Consider the following 27941-nt stretch of genomic DNA (forward strand, 5'->3'; position numbering starts at 1 on the left):
TTGCTTTGCTTGCAACATATTTAATGCTTGGCATCAGTGGACAGAGTCACATTGACAGGCTGTTTGCAATCAAGCTGTTCAAAGCTGGCATAGACTACACACTTTTTTTTTTTTTTATCCACACTTCTGAGCATAGGCCATTAAACATAGTGCCACTCGTATCCACACAAACCATTCGCAGGAAGCCCAAAGTGTACATTTCTCAACACACCGCTGGAGCTATCTGAAAATGGGTTGCGGATTTGGCATCCGTAACATTTGATGGAAACTCTTGACTAGACTAGAGTTTTCTTCCGTGGCATCCCTCCTCACAGCCAAGGTCCTTGCGAGGACGCACTTTCACTGGAGATCCGTGGGCTTTCGGTGATACCACATCAGGCTTTTACATTCTCGCACATGCTCAGACTGCCGTTTCAAGAACATCCCAGGGAAAAAAAGTAGGAAAAAAAAAAGCACAAGTTCTGTATAGACTTGCTAGAGGGAAGTCTGGTGCTGCAACCGTCCGACCACCATGGGAATGAAAGGAAGTACAGTCTCTGGACCGACATTCTCGTGACATGTGCATTGTAACAAAAATTCAATTCCTCAGTTTGGTCAGTTTTAGTTATTCCTGCTTCATGTGTCTCCAATCTTTTGATGGCTTAATAGTCTTGCCACAATGCTAATTGAAACAGTACAAGGTGCACCAGTATGTAAAGGAACGCATCGTTGAAGTTTGAACGACTGCACGAGGTACTCGTCGGAATGCGACCAGCTGGTGCATACTGAGTAGTCCCATGTTCAAGAAAGTGCGACATGGTACCCTTTCATTCTACTGCTAAAAGCAAGGACGTTTAACAATCTGGAACACACGTTCCATGTTTTCTTTCATATTAGCCCACCATGTACAAACGTTCTGATCACGTGACAATCGCGCATTGGTGTAGAGGTGCTGTGATCGGCTGTAGCAAATGTGTAAGCAAATGAGCGTTTATCAGCAGAAGGTTTGCAACCTTGTAGCTTTGCCGCACTTCACATTGTAACCAGTATTTCTAATGTTGAAAAGGAGGGGAGCAGGGGGGGGGGGGGGGGGAGTTTTTTTTTCTACCTTACACATAAAGAGGGGTATAAGTGAGTGAGAGAGAGAGAGAGAAGACGGGTGTTCATGATTGTAGTGTTAACTTTTGCCCCGAGAATGTCGGATGAAACAAATTAGCAACATGGTGTCTTGGCACCGTCCCCAAAGCAAGTAAGCTGCATGGCTGTGTACTACGGCTAAAGCTGAGCCTAACACAACGTGTGTTCTTCTTATCATTCCCGTGTCTGGTGAACTGCTATGCCAGAAACCCATGGACAATATAGTGACATTTCCCTCTAGTTAATGTTTCAGAAACTGTGAAAAAAATGCATTGCGCTGAATACTATTTTCAATTCTTTCGTTTTTGTGCGGTGCGACTTATTGCTCTCACGAGCGGGCACATTGAACCTTGCACTGGACATGATGTATGTTCAGAGTTCGTTTGCTGGAATGTGATCCAGTTGTACGTAATTTGTACTGGACATAAATGGGGGGAAATGTGAGCTTCTCTGCTGTACACTCTGCAAGGATCGGAAAGAATGGGGGGTGGCAAATTGCATGCTTCCCTTATAAATTAAGCACTCCCGATGTGCAGAACACTGCAGTGTTTGCAGTGCTTGCGTTGCATATGGAGCTACTATATACATATGTACATGTGAAACATTCACTACACTACAGACATGCAGAAAAAATGTCCTAGACAGAAAGTTCTTACAATTCATCTGTGATCGCCAACACTAAATGTACTAGTACTCTGAGCAGTTATTTTAGCCATTTGTAAAACTTGGACCGAGACATGTCAAAAGCTGTGATGGAATGGCAACAATGCATTACCAGAGTGACAGCTAGCTAAATAGTATTTTTCGTGCCTTTACGTAAACACTATTTTGAAAATGAACACATTTCGTTATATCACCATGGTCTTTGTGCAGATTTATACTCTTACAGACATCTATGCTTATTTTCACGCTGAAGCCATTCCTTTGATCTAATTACCTATCCTGTTGTAGCACTGTTGAACTGTCATTCTTAGCAAGTTTCAATACACTGTACATCCGGGAGTTCAAGGTGTCCATGCATGCAGCAGCAGAGAGGGGCTGCACTGTGCTCTTGCATTATCAGTGCAGCCCTTTTGCAAAGTGCTGGCACAGTGGCCACATATTTCTAAAGTCCCGTTTGTTCACTGCTGAGCTTAATGCTGCAGCGCACTTTGTCAGAGCAACCTGTATGAATTGTTCTTATGAGAAGCCTGTACGACTTTTGAGTCATCGACCGTCAGATGTTGGCATCGGGTGCTCTTGTCACTGGGAATGTTTGGAACTGCCACACTGGCAGCTGATGACACGTGGCAGCAGTGCTGTAACCTCTGCTTTTGCGAACAGGGGGACGCTGCTGACCAAATGGCGCAGTGTGGCTCTGTTGAAAAACAGGTTTCCTTCGATGTAGGAATGATGACTGGCCATGTGCAGAACAGCGCACCATCACTGAACGTCACTGGTAACTGTCATTGAGCATATCAGTCCACACACGGGGCACTCTAGCATTGTCAGACAAGCACCACAACAGTGTCCACATCTGCATCTGACACCGGAAAGACTTTGGCGGAACAGGGTGCACTCAGCGGGTTGTCCTTCTGACACTGCTTGACACTGGCATCACATAGCCTATTTGTGTTTTTCGAGGCAGCCAGCGAGGGTGGCTTGAAGAGCTCTGCACTGCGTGTGTCTCTCGTCGCCTCCGCAGCATCCGTGTTGGTCGCGGCGCGAAGAGGGTTCTGATACCTCCGCATGTTCTCCTCGTTCTGGTTGTTGGACTTGTCAGGCTCGGGCGTGCCGGCGTCAAGCTTGGCACTGACGCTGGGTATGACGCCTGTCACCGGTGCACGCAGTGGACAGCGGCACAGCGTTGGGTGGGAGCGCAGGAACCAGACGGTCAGTGCTGCCAGCAGTCCCAACAGGGCCACTCCGACCAGCGTGACTGTTGCTGCAAGCAGGTAGCTCCGGCCTGCGAGCACGTCAAGAATCGGTTAGTTTCAACTAGTGCTTGCAGAGTGATGAGTATGGCAATGACATGGCTAGTTTAGCTTCGCTTTGCCGTATTTGTAGCTGAGTAGCAGCAGCAGTTTTGATAGTACTAACCCAAAAGTCAAGGCGCACCCACTTGATCTCGACACCCACAGCTGAGATCCAATAGGTGTGCTATTCCCCTGAGCACAAGGTTTTGGGTTTGATTTCTGGCCATGCACTGCACTTGGTGCATATAAAAAATATGGGCATTGAAAATTGATTCAGGTCCCTCTACAGCAAGACCCTTCATCACTCTTGTGTAGCTTGAAGATCTTAAAACCAAATCATTAAGGCAGTCATTGGTTGTTCCAATAAATGTTGTTCTGCACATGTAACCTCAGCAAGCATCCTTAGAACTCACATTTTGGCCTACTTTGGAACTGTAAGTGCATAACATTTGTGAAATTTATTCTATGCTATGTTCACTTGAATCAATGCTGCAAATACTTATCAAAATGGCCTTATATAATTAGCTGCTGGCATGCCCGAAGCAATTCCGGCAGCTTGAAATGCTGTGGCATATACTTCAAGGCATTGACGTTGCATCTTACTATCATATACATGCATCCTCTAGCCAGTAATCAACCAGTTATGTTGGGTTGTACTTAGATTTAGTTTCTCGTTAAAGAACCCCAGGTCGTCAAAATTAATTTGGAGTCCCCCCCACTACGGCCTGCCTCATAATCAGATTGTGGTTTAATTTAGTTTAAAAATGTAATTAATGTCTGTTACATTAGTGGGATCTTGCAACCACTTACTAATTTTATTCTTGTGGAATTAGCTTAAAAGGCATTCAGGGAATGATACGCACCAGCACGTTACATAAGAGCAAAGACAAAGCTTATAAAATCTTAACAAAATATAGTTGCAGAGCACTGTCTGGATTTGAGTTTTCAACTTACGTTTACAATCAACATTTTCTCTATAAATTGTCGCCACCTGCTCTGCAACTGGTCTACAATCGAACCTCGATATAATGGACATGGATGTACTAATTCATTATTGGGTACAATGAAGTAAATCTAGAAACTGTCCCGTCAATATGGGCGGGTAACAAATGTAGAATATAATGAAAGTACTTTCATGTCAGATGCGACTTTGTTTAACAAGGTTCGACTGTATCAGCTGTCAGTTGGTTTCAATGGCAAGCCTGTGCATATGGCCTTTGCCCGTCATTTTGTTAGAGGCATTCACACGAGTGGTCCTTGCGTAAAGCACTGACCTGTGTTCTTCTGGTCAAGGCCCACAAAGGATGTTTCCACCTTCACTTCAATGACCGAGGACAGTGCTGTGTGGTTGGTGAGTTTGCGGCTGATCACATCAGCCAGGGACCTTGCTGTCTCGCTCACTGCTGCGTAAGTCGATGCTGACGGACGGCCTGGCGTGAACTGCAAGAATGAACATACAGTGTCACAGCACGCAAGCAACAAAGAATTACAGGACATTCCTTCTCAAGTTAAATGTTTTCAGCACAGTACATATTTCCCACACATGTCGTGTTACTTCCTGTTGCCCTGCTCCAGTGAAAAGAATTGAAGCACTGACTACGAAATGCATGACAGACGAGACAGGAAGAAACTCGACAAATGACCAAGGCTTCCAAATGAGCTTATTTTAAAACTGTTCCATTTGTTTCTGTACAATCTGTTGCACAGTTTGCAGTGGTGTTTAAATATTTGCTTGCCCAGCTACCAAATTTAATAAATTTAAGGACACCTCAAATCGAAGCACCCTTTTATACTCTGCACAGAAGATCCTGAAAAACATTTATGTGTGACTGCAAGTAACCCATGTGCTCTTGTTTTCATGTAGAATGCAGGTGTTTGAGCCAGTGTCATGCTGAAGTTGTTTAATCACTGCGCTGATATAAACAGGCTCGATGAAACACAAGGGCACATTGTTATCAGATTTCAAAAGCAACAGTAGCAGCAGCTCAGGGGCAACATGAAGGATCCATGTCATGTGACAGCAGGAGTGAGCAACTGGCAATGAAGGCATTAGTGATGAGTAATCATAGACAAGACCAAGGTTCAAGAGTTTACATGAAGCATGAACCACATTGAAGTTGCACTCGTTTGTTGCTATGTTTGGAGGAAGGGCATTTAAATGTTCAGTTTTCAAGTTGTGTGCAATGCCTTTATTACATGTGTATTTGCTTGTTTCGCTGTTACCACAGCTGCTGTGTTCTTGAACAGCATTACAGGTGGTCTTGGGCTAAGCTCGCCACTTGGTGTTGGTAATGAATTTGAAAACACAAAAATGTGAAACAGGCCGTACAAAAATTAGGCTACAATAGACCATGCAACACATACCAGTGGTAGTAGTTGTAATAATGATACAGTGGAATCTCGATGATACGATCACGGCTAATACGAATTTCCGGATGATACGAATTTTTCTGCGGTCCCGGCCGAGCCCCATTACTTTGCAACGTGCTAGAGAACGTTTGTTACGAATCGATTTTCGACCCGCGTCGGTTGATACGAATAAACGCCGCCCCACCGACGGCCGCGAAAGAGAGAACAGCGCGCAGTCACGCGCGTTTCCCTTTCTCTTTTGGTGCGGAGGCGCGCACGCGACGCCGGACAGCGCGGAAGCCGCGACTGGGCACGAGGAGTTTGAAGCGGTGGCGCTTTTGTTGCTTTTGTGCTTTTCTTCTTGTCTCTTCGCTCGCTGCGGCGGCCACGCTTCCCCACGCGCGGCCGCCGCAGCAAGCGAAGGTTCGTGCGGTCTATCGCTTCAACGGAAACTGAGCGGCGTAAGCACAGCGCATACAAAGGTCAAAGCCGTGCGGAGATCGCTTTCAAGATACGGTGCGCGCGACAACACCGACAGCCGGCACAGGCGCAAAGTACAAGAACGCATTTGTTGGCAGACCAGGAGCCGCCCCCCCCCACTCCCTCCCTCCCGTGCTACCTTCCCGCTTTGCTCCTTTCGCGTGGGGAGATTGCGTCGCCAGTTACCCTTGCACTCGGTTGCAAGCATTTGGCGCCGCAGCACAGCGTCGCCCCCCCTCCCTCCCTCCCTTCCATACCCCCACGGCCTTTCGCGCAACGAAAGTCGCGTTTGCTCTCCACTGTGCGTTCGCTGTCCGTGAAGGCGCGCGTCCCCCGCACGCTTTCACTCGACATACGTCGCGCAGTGACGTCTTTATCGCCCTTGGACTCGTGCTCCACGTCTCATGCTCCTCCTCCGCATCGCCCTCGTTGATCTCCTCTCCCATCGGTGGGCGCACCTCGTGCTCGCTACCGCCCTTGTCGGCGAGATTTTCCCGCGGAAGCCGCAATTTCGTCTCACGCGGTTGCACTGTAAGCGGCATGCGTATACATGGAGTTCTATGGGAGGGTAAACGGGAGTCGGAAAAGGCCGCGTTGTAGCCAGTTCTGCACTATAAACGGTTACGTTATAAGTGGTCTATAGTGTAAATGCTTTTTACGTATGTGTGCCTGAGTGAGTTCACCTCTCGACTCTTTAATTTAGCTAGTTTTAATTGTGTTTTGATGATACGAATTTCGGCTAATACGAATTTTTTTGTGACCCCGTGAGATTCGTATCATCGAGATTCCACTGTAGTAATAATAATGTAATAATAATACTTACCACTGTCACTTCAATACTGTCAGCGTCTGTCAGCTTTTGTGCACACAGAATGACGATGGACCGCCGGATGGACAGTCTCCGTATGTTGCTGCAAACCGATTCCACCGTGATTCCCTGAAAAGTAGTTTTAAACTTTATTAAAGTTGTTGAAAGGCATGGAAGTGGCATTGTAGCAGTTAGCATTTAAGCATTTTAGAACAACTTGATGTTTTTCAAGTTTTAAAGATATGAATAGCTTCTGGTTATGACTAGAAGAAAGTAGTGGGCATCAGTTTAAAACTAGTGCTTAGTTTGCGCTAATATATGCTAGAGCTAGCAATTGTATCTTTATTCCTTAACTACGCTTAGGCTGTTAATCACAGCCGCATACCTTATGAAAATGTATGCCAGGTTACATCATTGTCCATGATAGCTGGTTAACCTCTGTACACACACACTTGGATCTGCGACAGGCAACTGTGAGACACATAATCTACTCCGATTCTGTGTACTGGCAATTCTGTCAGTACCTGGAAAGGGTTTACTATTAGCATATCGACATACGTAAAATTCTTAAAGCTGATCTGCCAGGAACTGCTGAGTAGCATGCTTGCGTTTGCACCTCAACATTTTCTGAATTCACTTTATCAATTCATTCACTTTATCATATCAATTCACTTTATCAATATTCGTAATCATATTGAGTACTGCTAAAAACTTTCATTGTTCTTTGACTCTCCGTAATTATCTTGTCACAGTCAACATGCATTAAAGAGGTGAGCCAACAGGCATTACAAAATGAATTATTGTTGTAATGTCAGTGCACATTGCATATAACACAGCTCACTGGTACACATGGGAAAACAAGAATAATGATAATGTCTTCTTGTACAAGAATGCGCATAGGAAAAGTACCTCGAAACATATCTGAGCTAGCAAGGTTAGTTGTAATTTATTAGAAAGGGCACTATGCTAAATGATCTATTTGGCAACAGTGCTAGAGTTACATACTAGTATTGCGAATTACATCATCCAGAAAGAATGAATCGTTTTTGTGGAAATACATTATTCAGTAGGCTAGGTAGGTACACAGTATTCCACATTCTGGCACCAAGGAGTATTAGTTATGCATGTACTTTTCTATCTTGCAAACCGTACCAGCAAGCATGAGTGACAAAAGGAGAAAGCAAGACAATCACCTGCCATGTTTACACATAATGATGATACACTGCACTTTAATATTGCTCATCTATTAAGTTACAACGATGGCATGCTCATTGTTGAAACACTACTGTTGTTATACTTCACTCACTGGTGCCATGGCACGGCGATCGAAGAGCAGCGTGATTTTGGCACAAGCGTTGCTGGGCTCAGCTGCATTGGGAAGGCAGCTGGAGGACTGGTTGGCCAACCCCGGCAGCAGTGGCCCACAGTGGCCAATGGTTTGGCCACCCTGGGCACAGGGCCTGACGAAGCAAGACTCTGCAGGTGGGCCTGACAAGCAGGCCTCACCTGGTGGACATTGCTCCGCAGGTCCAGACGGGTCGCAGCCAGACTCTGGGCACGCACTCTGTAAAAAGCGCATCTGTTTTGTAACTGCTATAACCTATAACTGCACAATCTATGGGGGAAACGTGTGTGATGATGCCACTTTCAATTTCTCACAACTCTATGTTACGTTATAAACTATGTATTGCAAGGTTGATAACCATTGTTTGGTGATTGTTTACGAAAGAAAAATGAAATATGTTGTATTAAAAATAAGAAAGGATCCAACCAAGCAGCTTCAGTAAGCTTTTCGTGCAAGAAACTTCCTGAAAAAATAAAGATCCAAAGCTGGGGGGGGGTCTAGAGGATTGTAAGATATCTGACCATGAGAGAAACTGATCCGGTGCAATTCGTTGCTTGCTATATATTAACTTCTGCATGGACAGGCACTGTATGCAAGATGAAAGTTCCAGTCGAGCTCATATAGGCATTTGTTAAAAATTTTTCATTTTGTTTCTCCTTGTTAGAATGGCGGGCATTTGTGTTTCAATAAGTTACGTCTACGTCTGCCTTCTGCAGCAGTCTTTGCTTAGCCAAGCATGTGGCATCATCACATTTTGCTCTGGGTAGTCAGATGTGCCATTCACAGGTAAGGAACTCACTGGAATGCAAGTCACGGCTCCTGAATGACAGCTGCAAAGAGAACAGTCTTCTTGCCATCGACTTCCCTCAGGGTACATGATGCCTTTCCATTCACAGGGCTGATATGTGGCTGGGGTCACAAGTACTGGAAAGAACAAGTAATTACATAAAATGTAATATTTGTAACTGAGAATACACTCTGGCATGAGCTATTCATAGCTACACATTCCTTGTGATGGATCCCCTGCACAAGTCATTTTGAAAACGTAGGCTAATGCGATACATGTTTAAACAGCAGCATCTGATGATCACTTCAGTTGAGATGCAACATAATTGCACATGTGTGGCAATTCGGTTACCTCATTTCTTTTTTCTTCGCTGTAATATTCTATGAATGTTTGGATGTTTCAAATTTACATGTAAATTGAAGCATTGTGTACACATGATGATGCACACAGAAGTTTCAAGAGGTTACAATTCCTAGCTGGTAGCCCATGTGACCATTATTTATTTGAACTGAAATGCATTTGTGTCACTACATTGCTGCCCCACCCCCCGTCCCGAATAGAAAGAAAAAGGAGAGTAAAAGAAAAAGACTCACCAACGTGGCATCGCTTGCCCGTACGACCAGGCGGACAACGGCACTCAAAGTCTCCAATGGCATCCACACAGACGCTGCCTGGGGCACATGGATTCGAAGCACACTCATCCACATTGATGCGGCAGTCGGGGCCAGCAAAACCACGTGCACATTCACACCGAAACCAGTTTACTCCGTCAATGCAGCGGCCACCATTGTGGCAGGGCGATGAAGCGCAGTCGTCCACATCTGCACAGTGGAGTCACACATTGTATAGCAGCAGGTCGGCACTGTGTCCGGGAATAGTTTGGGAAGGAGGATTTATATGCTCCTAGCTCCGTGTGAGGCAACACTTGCTATCTTGAATTGAATTCCAGGAAGTTTATGCTTATCAGCTACTATTTTCTAATCAAGAGAACATGAAAATGTCTAATGCTGTCAGATTTTCTAGTTTAGTATAATCAACATGCTAAAAATAAATTAAAGCAAAGTAAGACCGTTATATATATATATATATATATATATATATATATATATATCTTCTCTCTTTCTGCAGAGGGCAGGTTACTTGGCGCACACTATTTTTCATTTGATCATGCTCTATCACCACAATGGCAGGCAATCTCTGATTTTATTCACAGCAAGCTGGAAATAAAGCAAAAAAAAAAAAAATCTTCAAAGCCATTTCAGTTGTGCAGAAGTAATCGGTCAACATTAAGATACAGTACGTGGTGAGGCTGAACTGCAATTACTAATGGCAATTATCAATAGCTGTGCAGTGTGTACGCCTCATCGCCTCTGTAGACTGTTCGTTAAAGAGCATCTCTTTGACATTGCTTGACAAGTCTTTTTGACAAGTCCTTCTGACGTAGCTTCCTAAATGAAGAAATTAAATGGCTATAGTGAAACAGTATGGAAAGGCTGGGCTAACATCATGCAAGCCAGCGTGTGACAGTATAGGCGCTCACTTTGTTGGCAGAGTGGTCCTTCAAAGCCTTCTCTGCACATGCAGGAGAAACCCCGGCCGCTGTTGACACACGTAGCTCCATTCTGGCATGGGTTGGACTCGCAGCCATTGACCTTGGCTGCAAACGGGAGAAATGAACTTTTATATCACCGTTGCGGAAAGCGACTTAAGTTTTCATTGGCACAAGTCGCGCAATACTGCATTTTGAATGTGAAGCCTTTGTCAGAAGAAACAAAGCCACTGGGAGCATGAACATTTCTGAATCCTGCTTGCATTATGCTGCGCTCCTCAGAGTCTTGGTGCTGCAAAGCATTAGAGGGTGAGTGAGGACGACCAAGTGCCTTCTTCTCCGTAGCGTTTTAGCCGTGCAAATGCAACTGTATGCTGAATAAACATTCCAGAGTCAACTGTGGTCATGGGTGCAATGGCTTTGTTTAATTTCATAACGGCAGTACAAATTACATAGAGAATTACTGAAACGCTCAGAACAAGAAGTGACCCGACTGAAGAATTTGGCTACAACCAGGTCATCCTTGTGTGTGGCAGTTTGTACATTTCTGCTGTCATTTTTAATTGCGTAGTTTATAGATGTCACCCCTGCACTGAACTATGCATGTTCTGCAGGATGGTTGGGAAGGACAGGCCATTTTGAGATAAAGTGATAAAACATCAGGGCCAAACTTTTAGATGGAGCCTGTGCCAAATCAGAGCAAGTCCTGTGACCAGGCTGTTGCTTTTGCGCAGAAACTCCAGTTACGATTCTGTGGCACAGGTGGCTCAAGAGTACTCACCAATTTGACACGTGTGACCGTGGTAGTTTTCCGGGCAATGGCAGACGAAGGTGTCACCAATGTCTTCACAGGTACCACCATTCAGGCATGTGTCACTATCGCAGTGAGAATCCCCTGGAAGAATGTCAAGAGGTATAAGTTTGGAACCAACCAGCTGCAGGGCTCTGACTACAAATGAACTTATGTTGCACTCTCTTGGCAACTCGCTCTGTGTTTGTTTATATGTGCTGACGGAGAGCATACTCACGGAGGTTGCAGGTCTTCCCTTTCCACTGCCCTTGACATTCACAAAGGAAGTCGGCAATCAGGTCTGTGCATCTGCCTCCATTGTGGCATGGATTGGGTTGGCATTCATCTCGATCTGAAAATGTAACACTGCATTATGGACATTGTCTTACTGTGTTGGTGAGACTACACCGCAAACATGTTGCCCAGTGATGCTGGATAGTATCCAATTTTATAAAACTGGCTGACCAGTTAGGTGTCTTTCGCACAAAGATAATGTAGATCTTCCAAGACTACGTTCTTCCCAAATCAAGTTGGACAGCATGCATCAGCTATGCAGTGGGCATGCAGGAGTGAAACGAAATTACACTTGTATGCTTTCAGAGATTAGGATTCCACGTACTTTTGCTACAGTGTGGGCCTTCCCATCCCTCTGGGCAGATGCATTTGTAGCTGTTGACTGCATCCACGCAAGTTCCTCCATTTACGCACGGTTGATGAGCACAGTCATTGATGTCTGCAATGCAACAATGGCACAGGGTTTTTAGCATAAACTAAAATAATGACATTTGCACACAGTATTCATTTCATCGGATCAACGTGCAAGGATAATCAGTTCAAGACGAGAATGCAACATATTGTAATGGAAAGAAAGAAAGACATTCAGTTTCAAAATTCTTATTTGTGGTTTCAATATTTCCTGCAAGCTCAACTCTCATTTGGAGAAGCTCTGACCTGGGTCTGTTAGGTTCTTTGTGAACCACTGGTCTAATCGAAGCATATACTGTGTGCCGAGGTCGCCCTAACCCCGCCCCAACTGAGAGTTCTTTGCACCCAATACGCTTCGGCGTGTATGCGAGCAACGCCGAGGGCACAGATACGCAGGCGCGTGTCCCTGCTGCCCCTGCCGGGTATAGCCGTGCGGTGAAACGAGCTGGGCGGACTTCGATGATCGCGTTTCATCTGAACACGGCGAGAGGGGTTCGGATACCGTGAGGTTGAGGAGGGGGGAGGGGAAGAAGGGAGCGGCTGGTAGCAGCGGCGGCGGCCGCTCTTTGGGCCGAGCAGCTCGTTTGCGAAGTGACAGGCGCGCGCGTGCTCCAGTGTCCAGCGCGGCTGGAGCCCCAGCGCCGCCACCACTTGCGCGCGCGTTGAGGCCGAGAGAACAACCGGAGGAGCGGCATTCCATTCTCGGCGCGCCGCATCCGGTTGGAAGCGGGAGCGGAGCCCACGGCTTCTGGGCGGCGGCGAGAGAAGACCCCCGCCTCCCGCGCGCTCCCTCGCATCGCAGGTCGGGGCGACGTTTCGATCTTCTGCCCTTCACCCGCCACCCGCGCACGGAACGACAAGCGGGCTACAAAGAGCGCGCCCTCGCCGCCACTCCACCCCCCCCCCCCCCCCTCCCGCCCACTACAGTTGTTCCAGAGAATCGGCGGCGGCGGCGCGGTCTCAACACGCGTCGGCTACCGTGGAGCGTAATTGAAGCGCGTATGCGCGCCCTGCCGCGCGACGCCCCCCTTCCCTCTCCCGGCCAGTGCTTTCGTTTTATCTCCTGCAAGCCCTTCCGGCGGTGTTTATATACACTGGCCACGCGCTCGTTCCGATGGTCACTGGTCTGGCCGGAGACCTGCCGCGCTAGGCCTCGCGAGGTCACGGGCCTGCATGCAGTAGCGTCGTCTGATAGCTGTGGCGGCCCATCTCTCGATCTTGTCGAGCGGTACGTGTATGGTGTGCACGTCGGTACATTCCGTCCCTCCCTCTGTCAGTGAGCCAACGCGCAGACTCTGATCGGGTTCCAGAAGAGGTTACGCCTTTTTCTCGCGGCAGCTAGCTAGACGCGCTGATCGTGCTCATTTAATGACTCGATCGCTTCCTGCGCTTGTGGTTATCGTATAGGCTTGTAGCAGTCGAGTTTCTGACGAGCGCGAAGCGTTTGCCTTTGTACAGAGGGTTGTGCGAATGCTCTTCCGATGCCCTCTTAACAAGGTAGTGCCGACTCATCTTCCCCCGTCATCCACCTCTGTCGCTTTTTTCCCACTCCCTCATATGAAGATATGGCGACAGACCACGTGTGACGTCTAACATCGTAAGGAAATCACAGTTCGCCGCCTCAGTCAAAAAAAAAAAGAAGAAGAAGAAGAGGAAATGAAAGACGTACACTTTCGCTAAGAGCATGAAACTCCATCAGAATTAAAAGTTCCAGAATTCTATTTGCTCGCGAGTTCCCGCAAACGGACGCGTTCTCTCCCAAAGAACGGTCTGCAATTTAAGAGTATGCGGAGGGTGGTTCATGAGCCTCGGCTACGGATTCGCCGCAGGATTGACTCCAACCGCGTAAACATCACGACAAGTGGACCTCAAAGGAGCAAACGATGGAAGTCCCGAGGAGTGCATTGTGCGGGCAGTCGGAATGAGCGCGTACGCCGGTGGCAATCCTGCACGAGGGGGCCAGGAGGAGGCGAAGGGCTCTTCTTCCGAGAAAGAGAGTCAATAAGCGACCGGGGAGGCCACTCAGCGCCGCCGCCACCGGAGCACACTCTCTTGGTTCTTTGTTGCCCTCGCAAGATCCTCTCTCGTATATACTGCGATCGCAGCTCATTTCGGGAGCCGCCGCCGACTCCACGGGCTCCACTTTACCTCCGCCAGCGAGCGGAGGCGAAGAAATGGCGAGGGAGCGAATGAAGCACCACCACCGCCGAGAAAAGGCAGCTCATTGCGAAGCTCGCTGTAACGAGCGACGTCGTAAAAAGCGCATTTGAGAAAAGCGCTTAGTGGTGCAGTGTACGCCCCTCCCCACGAGAGGCTATATCCCGCTGTCTTCCTTCCTCTCGGCTTGCGTTAGGCCTAACGTAGCTGCAGGTGCGAGGAAAAAAATGATTCCCTCCCGAGTGCGCTTTTATTTTTCTTTCTTTTTTTTTTTATTCTTCTCCTGTGGCAGCTGATAACATTTCTACTCGCTTTTGTTTGCATTCCTGAACGGCACAGTCGAGGTGCAGGTGCGGCAGTTTGCTTCTCCGGAATTTTCATTGAAGCGGCCGGCGTTTTGACGTGCGAGCTTCCTCGAAAATGAGAGCACGATGTGTATAGTACTCTGTTGTACGCGTGATATGACGGGGGGGAAATGGCATGGTCACGGAGGAATTTGTAATTGATCGGAATTGGAAAGAGGGCAGAAACCGTCGAAGGATATGATTGTCGAAGTCAAGCGATACAGCTTCCCCAGTAGGCCTGCTGAGACGTGGTACCGCATTAAAACCCCTTGCGAGAACATAGATTGTGCACTGATATCGGGATCGATCTAATTTACTCGACCAGACAACCGTCCACGCAAAGTTGGGGTTCCAGAAGAGCCGAAGAGTGATTGACGTTGCGCAACGTTCTGCGCCCTCACGCACGTGTTGATGATTGGTGTGAACTTTTGTCGTTATCGCCGAACATTGTTAACGCAATTTTTTTATCAGTGTTACGACAAAGTTACAAGAGAATTCTTACAGCTGCACCAATGACTCGCCTCATTCATGTAGGGCGATATTGCCGCTTTCACTTACCAGAACGTCAAACTCCACCGTATGACTATAAGCAGTTAGGAAAAGCCAACTTAAAAGCAACATATAGCGCATGGCCGCACTCCGGTGATACTGCTAAGTTCGGCATGTCGCGAACGACTGGTATATGTTGATTCTAAATGTATATCCGAAGTCGTTGTGCTTTTGCACTTCTGCACTTTCCTTTCTTTTACGATATTAATATCTGGCGGTACGTATAACGAAATTCGATATAAGCGAGTGAGCTTCAATGCCTTTTTACCGGGATACTCTTCGCTATATACCGTACAAGATGTATTTTACTCTGAGGCAGATAGGGAGAAAAACACGTTTAATCGTCGCAGGCAGGGCAGGTGACAAGTTCAAGCCCCGTTCGATTCACCGGCACCAACTTAAAGCGGTTCACAGTAGTTAACTGCGAAAGCCGCGTTCATGCCAACAGTCTTTGCGGAGGTTTCCGCTGACACCATCCTTACGATTGTAGGCCCGCGAACAAAAAAAAAAAAAAGAAAAAAAAAGTACCAGGGATTCTGTGATAAAGCCGATTTTCTTCTCCTCCTGAATGAATGTAACCTGAAATTGAGGTCTGTATTTTCAAAACTTGCGAAGTTTCGAAACTTGCGGAAATTGCCGAGTTTCCAGGGAACTCGTAAATTTCAGTCTGTGCGTCTGAATTGCAAATTTTCTCTCGAAGTTGTAATAAGGATGCACGCTTACTCTCGTGGCAGTAGCGGCCCGTGTATCCAGCGTCGCACACGCAGCTCGACGTGGTCGCCGGTGCACTGCCACTGGCGACGCAGCGGCCGTGCGGACCGCACACCGAGGCACCGCCGCCGTGTTCTTCGACGGCCGCACAGCCCTGCAGCGAGGCCGGGGACGAGCACGGCTGACCGCCGGGACCGCCGCATGGTCTATCCTGCGTGCAGTTCTTGCCCTGCGAGGAACGCGACGCGAGCAGCAAGGGGTCAGGGGTGTTACCTCGTGAACTCGCTTCGCGAATGCAGGAAAAAGGGCGTCAGACGCTGCCCCCCCCCCCCCCCCCCCAAAGGTGTACCGAAATGTTTTCTATCCACTTATTTTTCTTTACGTTGTATGGATTTGAGGTATTGCGGTGGCAAAAAATATAAAAAGAAAGCGGCACTGTGGGACGGTACGACCATCGCCGCATGCAAGCCGCACGCGTGCGGTCGTGCGAAAAATTGCACATATCGAACACTTGTGCGCACGTTTCGGTTTACACTGTGCACGGTTTGCACTGTGCACACAGTGTAAAGCTAAATGTGTGCACCAGTGTTTGATATGTGCATTTTTTTCGCACGACCGCACGCGTGCGGTGCGGCTTGCGGCGATGGACGGCTCGAGCGTAAACAGCCCCGAAAGCAGAGTGGAAGCTCCAACAGGCGCCAGCCAATCAGAAGCTTGATCGTGCGAAAGCACGTGACTTTCTGGCGCGTGTACTTCGCATTAATTTTTGTTCCTTTTTTTCTTTTTTTTACGCTTTTAAGGTTAATGGTGTTGATCCAATGAAACCAACCAAAAGCACACGTAAAAATTTTGGCTGCATCGTTTTTACACCATTGAGGTGTACTTTAGCTACACGGCTAACACCATTAAGCTTAATGGTTTAAACATTTTTACGGTGTTTCGCGTTGGAATGACGCCTGCTCAGACTGGAGCGCCCTCAGAAAATCCCCTGTATAGCTTATCCAAGGCTATAACATTGCACAGCGGAAGCGTTGACTCCCTTTCAGTGGTTTTACTTTGTGTAAAGGTGCAACGTTGATTCCGGATAAGTGACGACTGAGCCCTTTCGCGGCTTCGTCAGGACGCTGCGGCGAAGTATACGTTACACTCCAAAAAGAACATACTTTAAGGTGTAAATATCTTGTCCCAGGGTTGATAGCCTTTCGGGGTGTTGGGAACACCACGAGCAAAGGGTGTTTGCACAACACCCTAAAATGAAAGTTATTAAAATTACCAATGCTGATGTGACGAAACTGGGATATCTATACCGTAGGATATAATTAATACATATGTTTCCTTTGAGACAGGTAACCCAGCATGATAAAGCATTGTATATGCGCGAATTTGTAATACGCACAGGTATATGTACAGGCAACAACAGATTATTAGCTGAAACTATATACAGAAATGCACAGGCCAGAGCGTACAAACTGCTATTAGAGTGTAAAAGGACAGGGGTGTTGCAAGGGCGCTCCCTCTTCAAACACTCTGTTAGGCAAGGAAGGTGTTGCAAGGGTGTTTGCATGGATGTAAAAAACCAAAAAGCACCCTTATTTCACCCAGTACGTGCAAACTGTTTATCAGAGTGTAAAATGACAAGGGTGCAGCAAGAGCGCTTCCTCTTCAAACACTCTGTTAGAAATGAAAGGTGTTGTAAGGGTGTTTGCACGGTTGCAAAGAAACCAAAAAACACCCTCATTTACCAATAAGCGTGTTGACATTCTTAAGCGTAAAAGCATGCGTACCTGGTAACGGTCGGTGCAGTGGCAGTAGTAGTCGTGCGCGCCGAGACTGAAGCAGGAGGCGCCGTGCGCGCAAGGGTTCGGGTGGCAAGGGTCCTCGTCACGCTCGCAGCGCGCGCCTCCGTAGCCCACGGGGCAGATGCACCGGAATCCTGGGGGCTGCGACGACGCCACGCAGTCGCCGCCGTTCTGGCACGGACGCGCCAGGCAGCCGCTCACGTCCTGCGCGACCACAGATCATCCCGCAACTCTTGGTAAAAGACATTTCAAAGAAGCTGGTGAATATCATGCGCGCGATTCCATTAAGCGCGATCTATGTGCATTACCTCCGAGCTGACAGAATATGTGCGTTTTTGTCATTTACCTCGCGACTTATTGTTTGGTGCATGTTTCTGAATGTTTCCCAACCTCCACGTGCAAACTACATATAAAGAAGCTAATTTGCATGCTCAATATATGCATTTCCTTTGTTCACAATGGTGAATCTTCATGAAATATGAGCGGAAAACCGGTTTGGTACATTTTTCTGAATATTTCGGAAACATATTACCAGCATTGGGTTAACAGCAGAGGTGTGCTGCTGGGACTACTTAGGAGGTCTACATACAGTGCTTATTTGTAGAAGTGGACGGAGTATGTTAGAAGGTGAAGGGAAAAAGATCGCATGATGTGCCGCGTGATCGAAGCGTGACTTCTTTAGACAGTAAATGAATAAATGTTGTGGAACACTTGGGTCAGTGGTCTATGTACCCCTATCTCTTGCCTTTTATTTCCGTTATCGCTATTTGTCGACACCGCGACTGTGGCGCGTTACGGGCGATGCCAAAAGGGTGCCATGAATATGAGAATGAGATAAAATTTTGGCGTTAGGCCTAACATCACCAGTGGCACTACATGTATACGAATCGGCGGCAAATGCATCGCGGTGTACACATTCGTGTCCAATGCTTGGTACATGATCAGAAACCTGTGTCTCGGGGCTTACTAAAGACAATATTTAGAACACACCACTATCTTCAACTTCGTGAGCTGCTTATGTATATATAGGTGCGAAGCTTCCGCCTCTCGATATATTCCCGTTTAGTTACAGGTGAGACAATGCAATGCAAGGCCTTGCAAGTGTGGAAATTAGGCTGCAATTAGGGACTTGACAGCGAATTGCCTTTTATAGATGACGCCAAGTCCCTGGCTCGCTCCGAAGTTGGGGAAATGTAGCCCGAAGTTGGGCTGCAGCGTCGACTTGCATTAGGGAGAAGTGACAGTGCAGTAGATAGAGGTAAGGGTAAACCTACAAAATTAGCGGAGTCTCGTTGAATGAAAAACTGTAAAGGGATGCCTCACGGTAGCACTTAACATGACAGTTTTCCTTTCCAACACTGCAAGTTCCGTTATTCGGTGCTTTCTTGTGCCCCTGTCGCTCGAGTGAAGATCATTCGACAAAGTGGCACACTTAAGTTCGATTAGCTACAGTGGAATCTCGTTGATACGATCTTCACGGGAACCGGAAAACAAAACGTATCATCCAAAAATCGTATTATCCGAAATCATCACGGGAACCGGAAAACAAAACGAATTATCCGAAATACATTGCGCCTGTAAGACATTGGCCGGGAAATGAACAAGAAAAAAAACGTATTATGCAGAATCGTATCAACGAGATTCCACTATATATAGTTTTTGTTGCCAGACGAGTGAACTCCTTTCAACCACCACTAACATGAGCTAACGATATGCAGCTTTTTTTTTTTTCTTAACGTTACCTGGCATCTGGATCCGGTCCAGCCGGGCGCGCAGGCGCACGCCCAGGTGCCGTTTCGCTGGACGCAGCTGCCGCCGTTGAGACAGGCGGCCGGTAGGCAGCCCTGTGGCGGCCCACGGCCCAGCTCGCAGTTGGTGCCGGAGAAGCCCGGCCGGCAGCGGCATAGGTAGTGCTGCGGTCCAGCCGTGTGCTCGCATGTGCCGCCGTTCATGCACGGCTCATGGGTGCCGCAGTAGTTCAGGTCCTGGTCGCACAGGATGCCGCCCCAGTTCAGGTCGCAGATGCACTGCGGTGCGGAAACAAGGTTCTCGTGGAACTGGCACACGTGGCTCGCGCGGACGTAAACGCAAGGAATGCTGCAGGGTATACAACAGCGGAAGCGAGAACAAGCAACGGTGTTCCCCGTCCCCGTGAACCGATTCAACCAGAACGCGGGGACCAGATAGTAGTGCAAGAATGGAAAGGCGCAAGCGAGCCAACTATATAAGACTCGATCCTCTATCGCATTTCGGTGTCATCTCGCGATTGAAAAGACATGCTATATCGCCTATAGGTTGGCATGGCAATGGAAGAAGCCTGCGTTACAGTCAGATGTCGCTTATGTATGCTTCCATCTCCTCCGCTTTTCTCTCTCTCTCATATTCCTTGCTTGTTAAAAGCTCTATAGGTGGTGGCATACCTCCGTTTCAGTTTGATTGATTGATTGGTTGACTTGTGTCTGAACGGCGATGAACGTAGTACTGTGTAAGCCTCATCCGCGGCTCAATTTTGAATGTTATTCACTTTTACTCGCCAACTAGTGAGAGCTCATTTACACTTTGTGACCGCGTTCGTGCAGTTCACTCGTGCGCGCCTGGCCGCGACTCCGGGGAACATGGTATGAGGTCCTGTTCCGCGTGTCACCTGAGGTTACGTTCGTTTGCGCAAGCAATACTCACAGGCACACAGGTATGCAACGTGAAACATTGTAGATAGTGAGCTGGCTCATTGCAAACCTCTCTGTTTTTAATTAAATGCTCTCTCTCTCTCTCTCTACCTGCAGACTCTTGGTAGTGATCTCTGTGAATACACAGCGCAGCGTCAGATCATAGCCTCCTATATACGGTCATATAAAGCTAACTGCGTATGGGAATCATTGCGGGCTGCTAATTCTCAGCTTTTGCCCACATATAGATGCAGCTCTCGCTCACCTGCCAGGGCGTGTTGTTGCAGTACCCGTGCCGGCAGCCGGGGTAGGGGGCGCAGTGGTCGCACAGCTCGGACTTCCATCCGGGTCGGCAGACGCACTCCCCGGGCCGCTCGCAGTAACCGTGCACGGGGTGGCATCCGCGTCGGCACACGGGCGTCTCGCACGTGGCGCCCGTCCAGCCCGGCCGGCACAGCTTGGAGCCGTCGCGCGAGCACCGGTAGTGGCCGAAGCGGTCGTCGCGCGGCTTGCACAGCGTCCAGCAGCTCGGCCCGTAGTAGTTGGCCGCGCACGTGACCCGTATGCGGTACGAGAGCTGCGCGGCTCGGCCCGGGTGCCGCAGCGTGTGCCACTCCTCGCTGGGCAGCACCAGGCCCGAGTAGGCGAGCCGCTCGATGGGCCGGTCCACGTCTGCGGGGACAACGAAGGGTTTAGAGGAACGAAGCGTCGGGGACACAACACACGTGGCAGGGGCAGAAAAAAACAAAGCAAGGCGGCGACAGGTGTGTCACTGAGCCGTTCATATCGAAAAAAAAAAACGCATAGCCTCCGAGATTTGGCGTCGGCAGATCTCTGAGGCCGTGTTTAAATCAGTTTTTCTATTATATACGAAACTATAGTAGGATACAACTTAATAAAAAAAACAGGAGTTGGCGTTCCAGTTACTGTTGTGCTTCAATGCATAAAGCGACGTTTTGTTAAGCAAGTACTAACTGGAACGCCAGTGCATTTCTCCGCAAAGTTCGGGAATTAATATCTCGAAACTGGTGTCATCCTGAGAATTCGTTCCAAGTGGATCCACCTTGCGAACTCCACGGCTACAATTTGTAAATTGCAATATGGGCCATCAGGTAATTAGTTCGAAACTTAATTAGTGAATTTTTCGTTAATTAATCGATTGTGCATTTCAATTCATTGTGCAAGTAATGTCCGCCTCCTCGAGTAGACCAGCTCATTAACCAGAATTGTGCTATCTGCCACAGGAAACCTTTAAAAAATTTTGAAAGTGTTCGCTGAAACACCCTGTATATATACATGCATATAAGACGTAAGAGTTGTTCTTGAAACTTCAGAACCTTGCGAGTGCGGCCGGTGACAACCAGGTACCGCCACAATGTGGTTGCCGTACGGCCTAACAACACTTGTCTCACGCAGGGGCACGTGAACTTTCGATGCTCAGGGCATTTACGTATCTCTTCGTCCTCGTTTCTTGCGCGCGCTACGTACATGTAAGTTATCTTTAAATATCCGCAGCATGGCACTTTAGTTTCGGTTCGCTTCCCACCTGGAAGCCCGCACACAGCACGCGCACACCGCGAGGTCTCAAGCACGAATTACAGTAAGAGGCCAACCAAAAAACCAACAGAGCTTAGCGACGCGAGGCCGAGAAAACGGCGAATTCCCGCTAAATTACCGCGACACGTGCGGTGTTTTGGGAACACCCACGACTCGCAAACACAAGCGCCTTCCCTTGTCGCTGCAGGCTCTCGGTTCCTTCTAGTTTTTTTCTAAAATAAACGACGTTCTCCAGCATGGCAAGCGGCGGGCCGAGAGCTCACGCGTCGAGCACTTCGCGCTCACTGGTGTTCGGGTTCGTCGCGGAGGGGAAAAAAAACACGTTGCCACCGAATGTGACTCGCCAAGCGTGCGTGCAAGCGCTCTGCGGGGGACTGCGTTGGCCTAAGCGAGAAAAAGAAAGCCGGTTCCCTGATCTCGGTTCTCAGAATCGCGTTCACGCTGCTTGTCCTCTTGTTTTGCGAGTCTATATAATAAATACATACGCGCTGCTCGGATACACGGCCCCCAAAGTATTTGCCTTGCAAGGTCGTGTTTCTGCAGGGAAGACAGGCTCGGTTGTACGCCCTGAATTACTGTTATGTATAGTACAACGATCCATACGTTTAAGTCTCGTGTGTGCCCATCTGCAGCCTCAAGCTCGGCTAATCAAACATGGTAGGAAATGGAGCGCGTATACCCTTTTGACTCCCATATCTGGATGGGTGCTAATGTAAGCTAGCACGCAACGCCCCAACTTTATTTTGCGTGGCACCCTTCCTCTAGGGTGCGATATAGCACCCCCATGTTGTAGGGTGTAGGCGACAGCACCCTTAGGGTGTCCGTCTGGCGACGAACCGATCTACACGCTTGAGGGTGTAAAAATGTTTAGTGTGTAGTCGGCTCGTTGATTTAACTGAAAAACGACATGGACGAGATAGACAAGGCTGCACATTCTCGTACATGTTTCTTTTTTTCCCTCCCCCTCTCCCTCCACGATTCTTAAGGATAAATCGCTTGTTTTCCCTTAATTTCACCGCTTTATTTTGTTTTTCTCACTCTCGCTGGGCGGATACGTGTGGAAGGTGATCATCGTCGCATGACGAAACTTACGTCGTTCGTTACGTCGTTAATTTACCCGATCATCTTCTCCGGCTATACTTGCATAAAAAAAAAGAAAGAAAGCAGAAAAGTAGCGTGTGCTCGACAGAACACGTGAACAGCGCGGATCCCTCACTCGCGCAGCCAATTCGACCTTTGACCCCCGCCCCGTTCGGCAAGTTGACGGCGCTCCTCCCGGCGGCAGTGTTGGAGCGTGCATTATTTAGATGCTGCCGGCGTATAGGATGAGGGGATCGCCGGTTGCCCGCCGGAAGCTGACAGCAACGAAGGGCACTTTTTCTCGTTTTTTGGCCACGTCTCTTGTCCCCACACCGACGGGCGAGAGGAGGGACAGTGTTCCTTCCGGGTTCCCTAAAAAAAGTACGCGGACCTGCTGTGCCTGAGCTTGCAGCCAAAGCGATTGGGACGGTATTATTTTGGGACTCTGTGCACGGCCATCTCCCGCATAGATGGTCCTAGGAGAGGGGAAAAAAAAAGGCGTTGCGTATGGGTGCATACGCGACAAGCAGCCCTCCCCCCATCTCACCCACGCAGGTTCCTTACCGTACGGTGTCGGCTGTTGTGTATGTGGGCGTTGTCTTACGTGTCGACCGCCACGCGGTTTGCCGCCCTGTCTATAGTGCCGTCACGTGTTTGGACGTCCCCGCCGACAAAACAACGGCGACAAAAAATACGACGAATAAGCGATGCCAAAAACACGGTACGCCTGCCGTCAATACAGCGGAGACGCGCGATGTTGGGGGAGAAAAAGAAAAAAGAAAAGAAAACGTCAGTGGGAAGAGGAACTGAGGTTTTTTTGTCTCTGTGCTCGAGATGCACGTGGTGCAAGGTCAGGGTTGACGGGTCGATGACCGCGCGACAAACTGGCGGACCCCTTGTGTGCCCTGCGCGGACCCTTATTCTCTCCCAGTGCTGTCTGCGTATGGGTACGCACGTTTTAGCCGTTAACGAAGAGTGGCTGTCAAAGCCATTCTCTTTTTGTCGGACCAAAATGCCGGCACCATATGCTCCCGACATGCGCCGATTTTTCGGCTATTCGTTAATACCGACCGGGCGATGCACAGCCGGAAGACTCGTTGCAGCACCAGTTGAATCTCGTTATAACGAAGTCGCATCCGACACTAAATTGCCTTAGTTATATCTCATATTTGTTTTAAGCGTATAATCATGACATGACACGCTTATATCGACAATTTTTTTTCATTTGACTTCGTTATATCCGATAATTTTTTGCAGTCGTATTCGTTATATCGAGGTTGGGCTTATTCTAAGTGGCACTTCTGACGTGTTCGGAGCGAAAGCGTGCTTTACGAGTCGTATATATAGTATTTAGTACGTGCGACAGTGCAAGTGTTCGTAAGCTTGCACTGCGAATCCAAATAAATATTGCCACCCGAGTTGCCGAAGCTGAAATGCCATCATTGACTCCTTTACTAAATATTAACAACAAAACTCCATCTACAAAGCAACAATGTTTTCAAGCGAAAAGCATGTACTACTTTCATAGGGAGAACTCGGCTGTATTGGCCGAGCACTGCTTCGGCGGCTTGACTAGAACTGGAGGACGTGAACAGTAAAGAAAACCCTCGTTGTAACGAAGTAATCAGGACAGGAAACTTACATCGTTATAATCAGTATTTTGTTAAAGGTGAAGCAGCTAAACGAGAGTTATAACTCTCGTTTAGCTGCTTCATTTCACGTTCTCAAGTCACTATATATAGTGACTTGAGAACGTGAAATACTTCGGATAAAGCGATTTCGTTGTAACGAGAGCTTGCTGTACGCAGCATGGCATTACCGATGGCGAAAGGATAATATTCCGCACGATAATCACAGCACAAGAGTCGCATCGCGTCTCGGTTGCTTCATTCCTACATTCAGTTCAGTGAAGTATGATACGAAGCAGGTGACATTCTAAGCAGCCGTTGCAAGCCAATACGATGTTTGATGTTTTTATGCTGGTAGACGAAAAAAAAAAAAAACTTGTCGACCTCTGTCTATATTGTGAGTCCACTTTATCATTCGGCTGATTTCTGGTTATCACAATCACGTACATTTCGTTTAATTCATTTTATAGTCCACCTCAGCATCACGCGAAACGCTTCAGGCGCTGGGCGTAAACGTGCGTGCAAAATTTTCCGCTGCATTAAGCGCGATCCGGTACCATCTCCGAAACCCCCGAGAAGAACGTTCATTTTTGAGCCTTATCGCCAGAACTTGCAGCCATCTCGGGCCCTGTTCACGATATGCGTCGGCCGCAGTTAATGGCTCAGAAAGCGCGTAATGCAGCGAGAGCCTGGATACTTTTTTGAAGTCTATACTTGCTCGGAGCAGTGTAAGCTCTCGGAACCGCACTTACGCGAAGCGACTATGTGCAATTTTGCTGGATCTTGTCCTTGCTTCTACGCGGAGTCTCTGAAGCCGTTCCTTTCAGGCACTTCTGTGGGGCTCGCGAAAAGAATCTTAAAACAAAAAAAAATCGGGACTTAAAGGGTCATTTCTGAGGAGATCCTTGTCCAGATTTGACATGACCAAGCAGCTCTGATAGTGGCGCTGATGGAAGAGTTTCTCTTTCGTGCACTGCAGATAAGGTGTGTGTACTAGAAGGGAGATCCGCGGAGCAGGACGTGCTCGGCCGACGGTCGTTACAGCTGCTGCGTGCGGTCGGTCTCTTAGCCACATCGGCATGCTTTCGGAACGAAGCAGTCAGAGCGTCACCGGAATGGGAGCAGCGGACTTCTCGGGAAACCACGTAAATTTGGAGAAATCGTAAAAGAAAAATAAAGTAAAGAACACGTGCGGAGAGATCCCGGGATGCTATACAGCGACGGCGCTCCTCAGTCTTACGTGGAAGACCTTCTTCAGGTGATGCTCAGAATAGCAAATGGAGGAGGTCGCTCACAAAGTGAGACTGCTTAAAAATGAAGAGGAGGGGAGGCGAGGGGGAGGGGGGGGGGACGGAAGAAGCGAAGAAAAAAAAACAACCTTCATTTGTCTTTCGGCCGAGAGTCCCCCGCGAACTGATCTTATCGGCGATCGCGTGGTGGCGCTGTCGGCGGGAGCGCGCGCGCGCGCGCTATCTCTACGGCTGCGCCATGCGTCGCTCCCGCATTCCGCAAAGCGACTCCCGGGAGTCCTCCCCGAGTGCCTGCCGCTCTAAACTTTTTTTTTTATTTTTCACCGTCGGTTCAGCGAAATTTGCGCAGTATTCGAAAGTGTATTCCAGGCTCTTCGCGTCGTTAGCCCGTGGACTTATTCCTTTCTCTGTCGCCCGCTGCAGCCTTGTGCATGGGCGACTGAGATACGTGCTCCCTGATGTATACTGCGTCTTCGCGCGCACAAAAGGACCGATCTTTGTTCCCCCGGGACGTGGCGCCATTAATTTCGCTCCACTTGAAGGGGTTTCCCGTGTGAACTGAAGCCGCGCTTATGTGTCCGCGACGCGTCGCTGATGTTCACGTGTCTGACAGCGCCACCGTGGCTGCTAGCTGCATGTTGCTTCTTCGGCGTGGCGTTGACTGCAAGCCGTCACAGGAATGCCTCCCTGGTCGTACCGCTGAATTTATGGCCCTGTCGGTACGTTTTTATGGAGAGAATACCTGAATGCGAACTCAATAACTCACGAGGACATACGTCTCGCTCATCTGCGATTAGCTGATGGAATCTTTGTATGTAGCATTCCTTAAATACGTGTTCCATCTAGCGAAGTAATTCAAGGTTAAGCGGCCGGAGGCACTACGTCAGGCTTCGAGTGTATGTGATTCGGATACAGGTCGATATCTAAAGACGATGTGGTGTTTAATTGACTCCAGTATGACAACTTTTGTCGTTGTCATAGCCGCCGCTGCCTTCGCTGTGGACTTAGAGCCTTTTCGGAAATTCGCGTGCGTCTACAAATCAGGGTAGACCGTAGGGTATTTGGAAAACGAAGACGACTCAAAAGAACCAGAGGAGAGAGCAGTCTGGCGCCAACATTTCGATAAGGGATGTCATCTTCGTCAAGGAGACTATAAGATATTTACACACCACTTATAGTTGCAGTGCACTTCTGGGTCGTATCCCATCCCGCAATGACACAGAGCGAGCTGTCGCAAACGCAGACGGTGTTGCACTTTCGAAGGTGCTTATACAATGCATACCATCGTTCACTTTCAATCTCAAACACCCCGAGTTTACCGTTGCCATCAAGGAAGCGGCATGAGGTCATGGTGACTATACAGCTGGTGATCACGTGGGCACACAACGCTCTGACGCGACAGGAGCGCATGAGTCTTCACAAACGAGATAGCTTTTACCGGTTTGAGACATCAGCGTTCTTCGCTGAACGTGGCAGGAGATCGCTAACTTCACACACTGCTCATTTGCCCATCCTCCACTGTCTCATAACGAACCTGCAGTTCCCGGCCAGTCTCCAACACGGTACTTAAGATCGAATATTGATGCCTTCTAATGCGTGTTCTACAGTTGATTTTTTTTAAATTGCATGCACGCAGGAATTGAACAACGCAATAGAGTATGAGGAGTTTAACATTGAAGACCAGTAATACTCACAGGGTTCAGTGTAGTTGTTGTGATGAAGCGCCTCCAGGATCAGCGTGAAGGACCTCTGCGAAAAATAGACAGAAGGAAAACACACATAAGCATTCTCGTGTTTGTCGACAACACATAACAGCGCGCTACTGTGGAGCATCACTTGCGCACTGACAGCATGTACAGGTGTTTCCACTGTATCGGTAACTGCGACAGCTTGCCGGTCATGATAGAGCATGCATACATGGACTGAGTAAAATGCGCTGCAGTCATGGGTCATCAATAACCGAGTTCTGCATCAGATGGCCGTTCATTATATGCTTTCGCATGCGCAAAGTATGGATGTGCTCTGCCTGGTGACTTTCTTTCCCGAGAGTGTGATGAATAGCAGATATTGAAACGCAAGCAACCGATGCTTTCCTCCCAACTTGTAGAGAAATCAAAACGACACTGCTGCAGGGGTCAGTTTGGCCCAGCTTGCGAACCACGCACCTTCAAACAGCTTTTTCAGCGCAATAAACAACACGGACGACTATCGATCGTATACTATCGAGTTCGTGGCGTTACGGATCCACTAATAACCGTGCCCAGGAAATCTAGCCCTGGCTGCACGTGACCATGGGTCGGTATACACGACAGGAAT

At 48.3% G+C, this 27941-nt stretch overlaps 1 protein-coding gene across 1 annotated transcript; it reads right to left on the bottom strand.

Annotated features, from left to right (window-relative positions):
* LOC119458687 (protein jagged-2) lies at nt 1–27526 on the bottom strand. The gene is made up of 16 exons (XM_037720546.2): nt 27470–27526; nt 27320–27374; nt 20376–20782; nt 19187–19471; nt 17430–17648; nt 15658–15874; nt 11799–11912; nt 11418–11531; nt 11171–11284; nt 10381–10497; nt 9434–9661; nt 8853–8977; nt 8015–8272; nt 6724–6837; nt 4346–4511; nt 1–3061 (listed from the first exon to the last, which is right to left on the bottom strand). The coding sequence occupies exons 1-16, from the start codon at nt 27524–27526 to the stop codon at nt 2604–2606; spliced, it is 3048 nt and encodes a 1015-aa protein (XP_037576474.1). The 3' UTR covers nt 1–2603.
* Between the last annotated feature and the right edge of the window lie 415 nt (nt 27527–27941).

The sequence above is a fragment of the Dermacentor silvarum genome, chromosome 7 (assembly GCF_013339745.2).
Source record: "Dermacentor silvarum isolate Dsil-2018 chromosome 7, BIME_Dsil_1.4, whole genome shotgun sequence".
Lineage (NCBI taxonomy): Eukaryota > Metazoa > Arthropoda > Arachnida > Ixodida > Ixodidae > Dermacentor > Dermacentor silvarum.